The 13,461-nt window shown below is 35.1% G+C and overlaps 1 protein-coding gene across 1 annotated transcript; it reads left to right on the forward strand.

Moving 5' to 3' along the window:
* The first annotated feature begins 617 nt into the window (after positions 1–617).
* LOC111044011 (2-oxoglutarate and iron-dependent oxygenase domain-containing protein 3) lies at positions 618–11,315 on the forward strand. Its single transcript, XM_039429558.1, has 7 exons — positions 618–781; positions 913–1,033; positions 5,735–5,946; positions 5,994–6,018; positions 7,598–7,751; positions 9,155–9,281; positions 10,156–11,315. Exons 2-7 carry the CDS (start codon positions 927–929, stop codon positions 10,284–10,286), a joined length of 756 nt encoding a protein of 251 aa, XP_039285492.1. The 5' UTR covers positions 618–781; positions 913–926; the 3' UTR covers positions 10,287–11,315.
* The last annotated feature ends 2,146 nt before the right edge of the window (positions 11,316–13,461 follow it).

A 13,461-nucleotide genomic window follows, 5' to 3' on the forward strand; every position in this document is an offset into this window, starting at 1 on the left:
ACCGTACGGTAAGTACGTTTTTAGGTGGGTGATGGATTTTAGCCTATAAACCTGATACCATAGATGTCACTATATTATAGGATCATTCAAAGCATTGCGATTATTGTTTATTGTTGACACTTGTCGCTCATATGAAAAGTTGATGTGAAAGAGAGGACATTTTTAACTTTACGAGGGAAACCAAGAGAGGAGTATTTCTAAATATAACCCGTTTTTGAACATGTATTCTATTACATCCTAATTACCCCTTATTGGAACTTCCGTCAGGAACTCCTCACCAATAAAAGTCACAAGAATAATTGAAGAGACTTGAGTTGTCAAAAAATAAAAAAATCCAGTTTATAGTGGATCTTAAGTCTCTTCAATTATGGAAAAGTTCCACAACGTCATACGTATATTATTATTTTTATGTCGTAAATTAACGTGCTAAGATTAATTCATTATTGTTGAATGTATATCAGAAAAACAGTGATAATCCTGTTTAAATCTGATTGATAAGCCGCCTTTTTCTACGTCTTTAGCGCTACCTAGCGACAGAAACAAGCAATATTGGTCAGCTGGTTACTTGTCACGTGATCTCTGACGTACCGTATTAATTTTCGTGGTGACATGCAAATGGTTATGATTTGCGCATAGGAACTAACATAACCTCACAAACTATCAGTGTAGACATTAATTTTTTGTAAACAAACAACTACATTATATTTATAATATTATTATCAATACTGCTGCTGTAGAGAGTAGAGATCTGCTCTCACTTTCTTGGACAGATTGAATACCGGTAACGTAATTGATATTTCCTAATTTAAGTAACATTATCATTTCTACTAAATATTTTCTTTTGTAATAAATTATATTTTCAAAAGTGAGCCATTCACAATAAAGATTGATAATTCATTATTCTGTCCACAGTTTGAGAAAAAAAAATGCCTCGCAAACAGTTGAGAAAAGATGGGGATTCAAAGATCGGATCTCGGAAGAAAATAGCCAAACTATCTCCATCTGATAATAGAAAAGATGAGTCCAAGTCCAAGTAAGTCATTAATAAAAATACCTGAGTCAAGTCTTATGGTAGAATAGGTCTAGAATAACTGCCTTTATTTTTCTTAGGGAGCGAAGTTAGGGCTCAATCGGCCCTCTCTTACACTCAACTAGCCTATGTTACATGATAACATACTTATGCAAATATTGGGAACAGTTTCGTATCAGGTGTAAGTATTAATTGGTATTAAAATAAAATATCGAATGTTGCACCATATAATGCTGATAACTGAATAGATACTGATATAGGTCTAATGTCACACAACTGTATCCCTAATATTTTTTATTTTGCTTTCCATTCAATTGATGTTGACTGTTCATCTCTTTTTGCTTGTTACTCTTGAGGCTCGTATTAAATTAAGCCACCAGTCGGTCGCCAGGGACCAATCTACTGGTTGATAGAGTCTCCATTTTACTCAGTGGAGGAATGAGAGGACAACAGACGCATTAGCTAAACATCGAGTGATATATGTGATTCCTACAGGCAAGGATGTCTTCATAAAGTTGAAAATTTACCAAAGAAACGAAGTTGAAAAGTAGAGAAACTTAAATAAATGAATACCTATTATTGACATAGCTTAAAATATGTCAACCCTACGACAAGGACCAAGTAAGGTCCACGTCCAGAAACAGTCAATATCCAGATCTCTGGTCATGACTAAGTAGAGAAGTATGAAGTAAGTAGTCATTGAAGGCCCTTCAATGCACAGTGAAACACCAGGATTGACTACTGGGCTGACGACATAAGAGAGACATCAGCCGGGCGTCTGGCTGAAAAAATCTGGCGTCGCGGCTTGCGACCCTATGTAATGAGCGCAGTAAAAACAAATGCCTCCCGACTCACTGAGACAATTGTCGTTCCACCGGTTGCTTAGACTGTTGGATAATACAAGTCTTATGACTATAGTCCATACATTACTTTTGACTTGGGGGGGGGATATGCAGAGCAGAGAAAGAGGGATACAACGGCGGCGATGTTGCCGTTCTAAAGCGGCCAGCGATCTCTAATTTCTAGTGAGTTTTCAAGTGCTCATGATACACATACGAAGGTTCCTCTCTGAAAGCACTGAGTCGACTAAGTTAATCAACAAATTGGCAACTGCGCTTTGACTCAATTCATCACTGTGATTGGCTGATCTCTCTCCGGATATCCCGTCCAGGTCAACAGTAATTTTGTATGGACTATAGTCCTCATGTTGACTCTGTCGCTAGCAGTTGCGTATTCTCAAGGCTAGCTATGCTAGCTGCGAAGCCCAACTAGTTTCAAGAAATAATTATTATATCATTCAGAGAGGTAGAAATTTTCGTAAAACCAGTATTGGCTTCATGTTTTAACTCAAAATTAGCGTGGGTGATGCGGCGTGATCAGGCCATATACGGAAAGTTGAGCGTTAGTCTATCGGTCTATAATGACTATGTTCTATCCTCAATTGAGGAGTGGTGGTGAGTGAGTAGGTTCCTTTTGCATTGCAGTGAATCTGAAAGCTTCGCTCTTGGGAGCGTTGTTTTTGCCAGTTTTGGTTCGATCTGATGAGGCTATTGAGCTGCGTACACATACACGCGCTTCCAACCAGCACCGAGCACGCTCCGCCCTCGTACCGCCTTCGTTCCTCCATCGAACCACAGTCGCGCCGCCTACGCACCCACCATGAACGTTACGGAAGATGTTAGCTCTTCTCGCGTTCCCCGGTCGAACCACTGTTGCTCCCCGGTCGATCATCAATCGCTCTGCTGGAGTGACGTTCGGTTGCGGAGCAGAGCGAAAGTCTGTACACACCTTTGCTTTTACAAGCTTGTTTTATTTTTCAGTAGCAGGTAACCCGTGCTTTGCAAGAGCTGTTTGAAGCACAAATGGGTTGAATGTAGTTTTATTGTTCCATGATGATATTGAGAGTTTTAACAACTGTATTAATAATCTTCAATGAAGCTTTTTGTCTTTTGAGAGTTAATTTTGAAATTACTGTGCGGGGCGGGGGGTTGGATTTGCCAGGAGAGCTGGCCCTAGGTAAGTTTTGAGGCTACGCCACTGGTCGTTAACCCAGCCTGGTTGCACTTGCCATCCACACTGCAATGTGATCAGTACCCAATCAAGACCACCGTTAACCAGCGACATATCCATGATCGAAATTGAAATTATTAACTGAAATAAACAAAATAAAAACTATAAAAATCAATTAAAAGAAGTAACGCAATAATAATTACGGTAATTGACCGAGCGAAGTGAGGTCTAAGATTCAAGTCGACGGTTTGGCATTTCTCTTAGGCCGGTTACAGAGCTCGACCGACCGTCAGTGCGTACGTCAGTCGCACTTGTCTTTTTCATGTTTCCGTTCAGAGCAGGACTGACGGCACGCACGCGCACGGTCAGGACCATGCGTTTTATACAGCGTATGAAAACCATCGGTCGAGCTCGTGCGCATCCGTTCCATTGGTCGACTGACGCGCTATTGAAGCAAATAGAAGCTTTCAGAGCTGTACTGGTCGCAACATAACCAATGTGCTGACACCTCTGCCCGACAATCAGCTGATATTGAATTGAATAGCATAAATAATGAATTCAATTAATAGTGTCATATTTGAATTCAGAGTTTTTTCTATACATTTCTTCAATCATTTCTAAATGTTTTATTTTAAAAAATCATATATTATTAATATTATCTACATTTATTTGATCCGTAGCTTAAAGTGACTGCAAGTGTTTCCAATGGTGATACAAGCTCGAAATAACTCATAAAAATCTCTGATGGAGATACTGAAGTAGTTGAAAAATGTATCTTCACCCCAAGCAATGATGTTTATAATGGTACTAAATTCCCTTTGAAATGCTCTTTGGGCGACCATCGGGTGAACTTGATATCTACGTCTTTTAATCTTTCGTTTAAGAAGATAATAAGCTGCAATTAAACAATCTGTAAAGGCGTCCATTTTGTGAGTCAGAAAAACTGATGTATGGTAAGGATGGTGCATACGCACTGACGGTCGGTTGAGCTCTGAATGTGTAAAACTGATTGATCGATGCGTACGGTCAGGATGGTACATACGCACTGACGGTCGGTCGAGCTCTGTAACCGGCCTTAATGTTTAAATTTTTATATGTTGCGCATTTACGGCGAAACGCGGTAATAGATTTTCATGAAATTTGACAGGTATGTTCCTTTTTAAATTGTGCGTCGACGTATATACAGGGTTTTTGGAAATTTTGCATTTCAAGGATAATATAAGAGGAAAAAGGAGCCTCCTTCATACTTCAATATTAGAGTGAAAATCAGACTATAGAATTATTCATCATAAATCAGCTGTCGAGTTGACTATAAATTGCATGCCATGACGCATGCGATTCAATATCTCAATGTAACGTAATAATAATAATTAATAAATAACAATTAGGCCTAAAGCTACACAGAAAAACCAACAGAACAGACGAAAAAAACAGGAAACAGCACACATTGGTTGATTTGTTGGATGGGTGATTTGCCAGAGCTGATCTTCATTGGCCTAAGCTGGGCTGGCCACCGCTCGGAAAAAATCGGAGCGATGGCCAATGATGGCCAGCACTGGCAAACCACCCACCCATCCACACTCTGGCGCTCATCTTCATTGAGCCAACCTGTAGATGCGGCATTAGGACTAGTGAGTCACCTAGGGAGTAGGGTGGCATTGGTTCTTATTGTTCTCTTTACACTAGGGTTGCCAGACAGGCAGACGATCCTGTTGTCCCAGCATGCTTTACTTAGGACGACGATGCTCGGTCTCTTGCGTCCCACTGGTGGCTTAATGTATTGCACGAGGTTACTTTATACTCTACCGGTACCTATAGGTATTAACTTTTGTCAATTAAAACGTCTAATGCTATTATGACACTAAAATATTTTTCATCGTTTTATGTTGTCAACTTCTCCAATCGGCTTCGACAGCAAAAATATGTAGTCATGCTCTATTTCGATGGTGATGTTGTGAAATCTCTCCATAATAAGAAAACAAAGATATTGTCAAATTTCACTAAAAAAGTGAAATTTTCACTAAAAAAGATTTTTAGTGAAATTTGGCAATATCTTTGTTTTCTTATTATGCTCTATTTCGTTTCTTTGTTGTTGAAAGTTTTGCTCTGTCGAAAGATTGTGAGTGAATATTGAAAATGTGTCAGTATTCAGCTGAATTTAATTTAGAGAGTCGATGGAAAAGATTATTATTAGATTCATGGAAAGGATAATAATTATTGGATTAAATTATAACACATGAGAGATAAGAGATTGAATTAAAGGATTGATAGGAGATAATCCAATCAAATTTCTCATGAGGTAATTATAGACACCAAGCAGAAACTAACTATTGAGAAAGACGTAGGCCAACGACAGCTTCATAATCATTTCCATAAATTGAAATTGAGACTGGTTATTAGGAGTTGACAGAATTAATTATTTCCCCTAATCTGTTCGGATTCGAACTTGCATCTGGTGCTGGTGTACCTCATTCAGTTGGATCTCTTTTCTATAATACCACAATCTAGTGATTTATCCTATCTTATTTTTGTGATTATTGTTATGTAGAATAATTTGTATGATGTATTTTGTTGCGGAAATGAAATTTACTACATTATTCACCACTGAAGTTTTCATGTTTAATGATGTCTGGTATTTGATTGATGTCGATTTTGATGAAATATTTCTAATTCCCAGTACAAATCTTTCCACAGGAATAATTCTAATACAAGCTTCAACTTCAAACTGCAATTGAAAATATTTTGCTTCAACTGCGTGATTTGCCTTGCTGCCTCCATTTATTTGTATCCGTACTATTTCTATTTGAGAGAAAGACATCTCGCCAAACATACTGATCACGTTAATCTGCAAAGAGTAGATGTTCCTTGTTCGGAAAAATATCGAACAGAAATTGAGGCTTTTCCAGGTATCACACTAAACATTATCTTACTCAATATCTTATCAAGCATAGAGCACTTTCTAATTTTAAAATCTACAAGTAGGTGTACATTCAATTTAATTGTTTTGAAATATTCATTTTCAATTCAAATTATTCGTCAACCATTTTAGGGTCGGTTTTATTGCATTTAAATAGTACCGTATATTCCAAGGGTGTGATCACATTGAACGTGCAAGTTCACGCTTGGTTATGCATGACAGATGAGAAACAAACTATGGAAAGAGCAATTGGAAGACTCACACTGAACGCATGTACGTATTGGCTGCGTTCAGTGTGGGTAGATGCATGCATGTCACAACGTCTTTGTATGGCTCTTTCCAGATTTTGTTTTTCAGCTCTTGCATGATCAGACATTCACTTGAACATATTCAATGTGATCACACCCATAATATCTCAAAATACTATTGGAATTTATAGGATATCATCCGGTTTTCTTATTAGGCTTTACAACATTATTCTTCTACCAAATCATAGATTTCAAATTTCTCTCATATCGCTTGTTAAATTATTGACCGAGCGAAGTGAGGTCCAAGATTCAAGTCGACGGTTTGGCATTTCTCTTAATGTTTATATGTTGCCCATTTACGGCGAAACGCGGTAATAGATTCTCATGAAATTTGACAAGTATGTTCATTTTTAAATTGCGCGTCGACGTATGTACAAGGTTTTAGGAAATTTCGCATTTCAAGGATAATATTAAAGGAAAAAGGAGCCTCCTTCATACGCCAATATCAGAGTAAAAATCAGACTATAGAATTATACATCATAAATCAGCTGTTTAGTGGACTATAATACTACCCGTTCAAAAACATTGAACATATTGAAAATATATCTTTCCATCAACGTTGTAGACAGTTGCAACCAGACCTGATAACAGCGCTCACATTCCGGGACGACACGTCACGGTACGATAGGACAGAAAGCTCTATGTCCATCTAGGATTTTTTCTAGACATTTCAAATTGATAAATAATTTATCAATTTTTGAAAAAAAAACATAACAACAGATCAATGTAACTTACTGAGCGCGAAGTCTACTGTTCACAGAACTACTAGTTATTCTACTTTCGTTTTTATTCAATGTTAAACTTTGAATGTAGATCTTATATAGGATTTCGAATTATTCAATAAACAAATGATTTTTTTTTCATTGAGTTTATTCGAAGTGAGTATTTGCATACCAAATGCTTCAAAAAGTGATCACACCCTCAAAACAGTGTAAGGATTTTCATATTCTATTCATCAATCCCTTTTCAATAATTTCTGGTCGAGTGGAATCATATCACAGCAGTTGACTGTACTGCTACATACATTGTCGAGTTAAACCTTAAGTTAATGCTAGTTCCCGATAAGATTGAATTCCAATCAAATGATCAATACAACCTATCTGTGGCATTATCTATAAATGTGAGATTTGTTTCACATTTTAGAATAAGACTAGCCTACCTTATGAAACTCCAAAATGCATCTATTCAGGCATAATATATCTGTTTCTATTGATAGCATGTCTTTCTTTACAAATGTTTTTTTTTTATTTATTTTCACCGATTTGAGACATTCTCAAATACCAATGAAAATGTTGCTTGTAATGTTTTCTGACATAATCATTCATCTTCCAGACAAGTGAGAGGAAAAATACAATCTGCAATCGCTCAACACTTTGGGATCGACGAGAAAGTACTTCATCTCACTCATCCAACTTTTTTCTCTCGTCTCACATCCATCCCTCCCTCTACGCCTCACGATGAGTACTGGCATCCTCACGTTGATAAGGTTTGTAATGCCCTTACTCTGTCAAGTTTATGTTAATACTTGGACCGAACTGAATTGAATTGAGTTTATTTAGTCAAAATTATATATATGTTTGCAGCACAAACATAACAACAGTGTAAATAAAACTTGAGACATCATGACTTATGGAGTAATATAATAAGTTTGTATAATAATTATACAATAGCATTAAATCTTATAATTTTTATAAGAAATAATCAAGATTGGTATTCATAAATAAATCGTTTTAGGCTATATAGTTAACATCTGAGTACAACTCCACTGCTAGCAAAGATACGGTACTGTACCAATTAATAATTGCCTACATATATCTATTAGGCCTGTTCGTCGGTCAATGGTATAACTATCAAGTTGATTTCAAATCAATAGTTCAAATCCGGGTAACCGCTCAAAGTGAGTAGTTACAAATTCCTTCGGACTATTTTTGCGTGTGACCATAGGAGTATCGCCTCGAGTTAACAGTGAAATTTGAAACAAAAACGCCCTTTACAGTAATGACCGAAGAAAAAGCTATTGAATTGAACCTGTTTCAATCTTAAAATCAGCGATTTTATCCTCGGTTACCACCCAATGATCAATTCTTAACCTTCCAGCAGTCGCGCTGTTGTAAAAAGTACAACAGTGTCAGTTTTTTGCTGCACAAAACTATTGAATGGGGTTGTGTCAGTGAATGAGTCACCTATGCATTCCAAAACTTTCTCCCCATCACTCCACTGAGTTGCAGTATCAACGGAGCAATGGTTCAGTCTTTAGGTGCCATCTAGTCGCGACAGTGCATAAGTAGTACATATGAAAGACAGTGCATATGATAGGGAAAGAGACTGCCAACGAACCAATAACACAGAATTGTTGGCTTTGCTTGGTGTACCTTATTGGGCTACAAAAAGGTAATCATGCAAATGTTCATAGGCGTAAAATAATCCAATGAGATGGAAATATTAATTATACAATTAGGCTAATTAATATGTTTTGACAGTAAACAGAGTATATAACACATAAAAAATATGATGTAAAAATTACAACACGCGACTGCTCGTGAGATTGAGTAGGGTGCGACTTCCGGAAGGTTAAGATATGATAACTTCTTGGCACCAAAACATAATAAAATGAAAGCTGAAAGTAAATTGCCATTCTTTCTAAGCATAGTTTTGGTTCGTTATAGCTAATAGGGTACCGTGGTGGTTTTAGTCTCACGTTTTTCAGGTGAGTTACAAGGCTTAGTTGATCTCGTAAGTTTAATTTCATTTGATTTGTATGCCTATACATTTTTCCAGCACTCTGTAAAATCAAAATGTTCAACATAATGTTACAAGATTCTATTCTATTCTCAGGGGATTTTCTATTTAGAACTTGTCTGAATCCATACCCGTATTCAATGTTTTCAGGAAACATATGAGTCGTTCCACTACACTTCTCTGCTGTACCTCAACAACTTTGGAGACGATTATACGGGAGGAAGATTTGTTTTCATTGATCCAGATAATAGTACTCTAATAGTGGAACCAAAGAAAGGTTAGTAAATAAATAACTTGCTCGTTATAAATGACGCACATTATACAAATTCTGCATATTTATGAATTTATAGGAATAAAGTTTAATGAGCATATTTCAAGTTTTAATCAGGTCGTAGAAACAACTCTTGTGAAATTGATATCCTTACTTTGCCTGAAATTAATAGAAAGTATTTTAGAACTTAAAATAAAAATACGTGAAAAATTACGTGAATGAGTAGGCTAAGATACATGTTTTATCATATTCCAGTCAAACAAATGATTTGTATCAGCCTATAATTCGAAAAAAAAATTTACTCTGGGAATACACTTACATTCACTGGTAGTCAAGTTTCTTATAAATTCCTAAAAATAATAGTCTAACAATAAATATGCTCTCATTAAGGATTGAAAATGTCTAGATAAAACTTGAGTTACTTACATTCGTATGCAATCGTTTAAATAGGTGAATGTAGGTTTCATAAAACATAGTTGAAATACAAATAAATGTAAAACATTCAGAAAAAAACAATGTTTCGTTGGATTTGACAGAAACATACTATTTGAATCTCTATGAAAAAATGTTGAAAAATAGTTTAGTATGTAGGCTACACTATCGTTCAATAAACTCGCGCTGTATAATATTAAAAATACATATTCTCATCTTATTCTGGAATTGAAATGTTCCTCCTTTGTATGATATTACATTCTATGAGTGAGAGAGGTAGATAGATAGATACTATTTTTTCATCGTGAAGGATACATTTTTGCAATCCAAGATATAGGTTAGAGTATCTATACTAACGTAATACACGTGGAGAGGGAAAGACTTGATGGTATAAAGCTGCTTATGAAAATGTATTTGAAGTAGAACTGTATTTTGATTATTTGTGCAGGACGAGTGTCAATGTTCACATCGGGATGGGAGAACGTGCATCTAGTGGAACGTGTCTCTTCCGGCACCAGATACGCGCTCACCATTTCATTCACCTGTGATGAGTCGCATGCTATCAAAGATCCCAGTTGAATAGTTGAACCTTGTTATCGGTTAGCCACCAGTAAGCCAAACATTTCTCATTCATTCCTATTTTTAGCTACAAGACTGATTCAACTTTGTGATTTTCCACTATAATTAATTCTTTAAAAAGTAAAAATCAAATATTGGGAAGCGATGGTCGCGCTGATAAGCTATCGATTAGATAATTTGAGATCCATGCTCCACATTTTGTGAGGGAGACACCCCCAAATATCATTTATTCCATCGCTCCCCAGTGGTTAGGAACCCTCCTTAAACTTGGTTCCACTCATATCCCTTCTCATTTCCCAAGCTCAAGCCCGGAGATCATAAATATAGGCATAATTCTTAGTAAAAACGAAGAAATCATTCGCTCAATCTAGCACAAATATTGTTTTAAGCAGTTGAAAAATATTTCTATATAGATGATTTTTCTTCAACCTTTTCCTAGTTAGCAAAATTGCTTAGTACTAATATTAAGGATGGCTTTGTCATAAGTGGGTCTTTGCCTTTTTAAGAGTGATCGAAGTCGTTCACCCTAAAGATTAAAGTCTTTGAATAATCATTCCTACTACTTTCTGAGTAGATTCTCCACCAGAATATATATTCTTTAATTGGTTCTTCATCTTTGAAAGTGAAGAAATAGTTGAATGATCTCCAATAGAATTATTATTTTAGAATAGGGAAGAAGAGACGTTTTATCGGTACCTTGTTTTTGTTTCTTTCTGTGCTGATAAAAAGATTGATAGCTACCCCAAATATTGCCATATTTGGTGCTCATTCCAACTGTATTCATTGTTATTATATCTACAAACGTTACACTTCTACTCCTTTTGTATTATTACTTCATAATATTTTTTACGCTTAAATCTTCAAATCTAGTGAGTTTTACGGTAATAAATAAATTTGTGCACTTCTAACAGAAAGCAGTTGATGAATAATGCAATGAAAATTTGTGTCAAACAGTTTTTCTGTAATCACTGTAATTGTTATGAATCTCAAGATTTGTACTTTTAATAAATAAAATAAGTGTTGTTGAATGGATATTGAACTCAGTCTCGTTAACCTATCTCTACTGCTATTGTAAGGGTATCACGATTTTGCTAGCTTGACCTTGGAGAACCAGTAGATTGATGAATTTTTCTTGGATGAAATTGAAAATTGGAAATCTATTCCATTAGAGGTCTCTCTATAGTGGAAAAAATAACCATTATATCTACCAAAAAAACAAATAATCCAGCAATATATCACACTGACAATAATGTTCTATGTACTTTTCTATTAATATTTTAACTGGAATGTTGAATATGTGGATGATGCTACTGTTAATCGTAAAATAGGCAGGAATTTAGTTTTTCGCAGGACAAATTCGTTGTCAGTGTACATGGATAGTGTGATATTCTTTAATGAAGTTGGAAAAATTACAAAAAATCATCAAATGGAAAAATTCATCAAAAAAATGTTGAATGATCTGTAGTCAGCGTGTTTATTTTGAATTATGGTTTATCGTTGCTTAAACACGGCATCGAGGTCAGTCAAAAGTCTGAATTCTACTGGTTCATTGTTATCATGATAATCATGAAGGAATGCAGTTTTCGTCTCGTCACTTCTCCAATTTCCACTTCGTATAAAAATGTCATGAACTGCAAATACATAAATATTGCTTAGTTGCATTGAGGTGCGAACAGGACTAGTAAGTCTCGATGTAGATTTTATTGGTTTAATTAGGGACTCAAAAACATAATTCTAAGCAAATAATAAACTGAATTAGTAAAGGATTACATGTCACCTATAATATGAAAATAAATGCTATTTAATTTATTCATCTATAGCCTACTCCTATACAATAACACATTAAAGGATTAGAACAGTCTTAGCACAAAACTTCTTTTCTCCCATATTTTGATAGTAACGTGTTTCCAAAAATCGGTTGTCTTCACTTTTAACAGTTCCAATCCTATTGTCAGTTCAAAAATACAAAAAACTATAAATTGGAGATGAATCGCACTTAATAATAGCTACGATATTAACAATAAAACTAGAAATTAGAAATTAATTGCACTTGATAATATTTACAACCTATAAATTTGGAAAATATTGAGTTAATCAAGAGAAAATAAAGCCAACCAACGCAGGTACCTCTGCCAGGATGAAGGTACCTCGTTTTCTGTATATTGATTTGGTGTAAATAACTCTTCTATTTTGACTATTCACGTATAACTAGTAACATAAGTTATGGGCGAACGTCCATTCATATCCTAAATATTGTACTTCTAAAAAACAACAATCAAGCATTAAGGATATCAGCTCTAATCTGTAATCCAAGTTGTCGTACTGTTAAATTCATATACAGTTCAACGTTCAATCACGGATTTATCATATGAAATAATAGCGTAATTCGATTCTTCTAATTTATTTTTTTCCCAAAGAGCGGCTCTTTAATGTACTCCGCATGTGTTACATTCAGCCTATTCTAATTTAAGATCAAGCTTTAGAATCGCTTTAAAATTAACGGAAAATTCCATTGGAACAATTCCAAATTCGTTGAATAAGCTATTACAACATTGCTATCACTAGATTGAAATTATCTATTTATTCTTACAATTTTCTGAGTCAATTATTCAACTGTCAAAATGTTATTATTTCAGATTCGATAAGAGCTCAATAAATTGGCTGAATTGACTTGCCCAAATTCATTCAATATTTTACTACAGTGGGAGTGTATGTTAAATAAATGACCAATTATAGCTTTTAATAGCTAGGTCAGGATGTATGATTAGCAAAATACCTAAAAATAAGTTAATCGATATCAACAAATAAAGAGTATAAATAACATTCATTGAATGATAGATTTTGTTACTGAGATCAATTACATTACAGCACTGTATTTATCAAAAATTATCTATTTAACAATAAGTGTGATTGAAATTCAAACTTCATGCACCTATAGTTATAGGTTGTTGAAATTAAATAAAAAGACTAAGAAACTGTCAAAAACCACAGATTTTATTGAAAGTTAGCAAGACCGGTTTCGGTTGTTATGCCTTTGTCAATCTCTGATAAACTAAAGTTTTAGTTCAAACCAAAGTCTTAGTCTGTGGTTTTTGACAATTTCTTAGTTTTTTTATTTAATATGAATAATTACCACAATATCAACAACGTCTCAACTACAAAAAAATTGTTGGAA

The sequence above is a fragment of the Nilaparvata lugens genome, chromosome 5, assembly GCF_014356525.2.
Source record: "Nilaparvata lugens isolate BPH chromosome 5, ASM1435652v1, whole genome shotgun sequence".
Classification (NCBI taxonomy): Eukaryota; Metazoa; Arthropoda; class Insecta; order Hemiptera; family Delphacidae; genus Nilaparvata; species Nilaparvata lugens.

What these genes read in the sequence shown, in the direction of transcription:
- LOC111044011 (XM_039429558.1), top strand. Translation starts at nt 927, where the DNA reads ATGCCTCGCAAACAGTTGAGAAAAGATGGGGATTCAAAGATCGGATCT. An exon ending in TCTAATTTTAAAATCTACAA is followed by an intron (nt 6,019 to 7,597) that starts GTAGGTGTACAT and finishes TTCATCTTCCAG; the next exon opens with ACAAGTGAGAGGAAAAATAC. An exon ending in GGCATCCTCACGTTGATAAG is followed by an intron (nt 7,752 to 9,154) that starts GTTTGTAATGCC and finishes CAATGTTTTCAG; the next exon opens with GAAACATATGAGTCGTTCCA.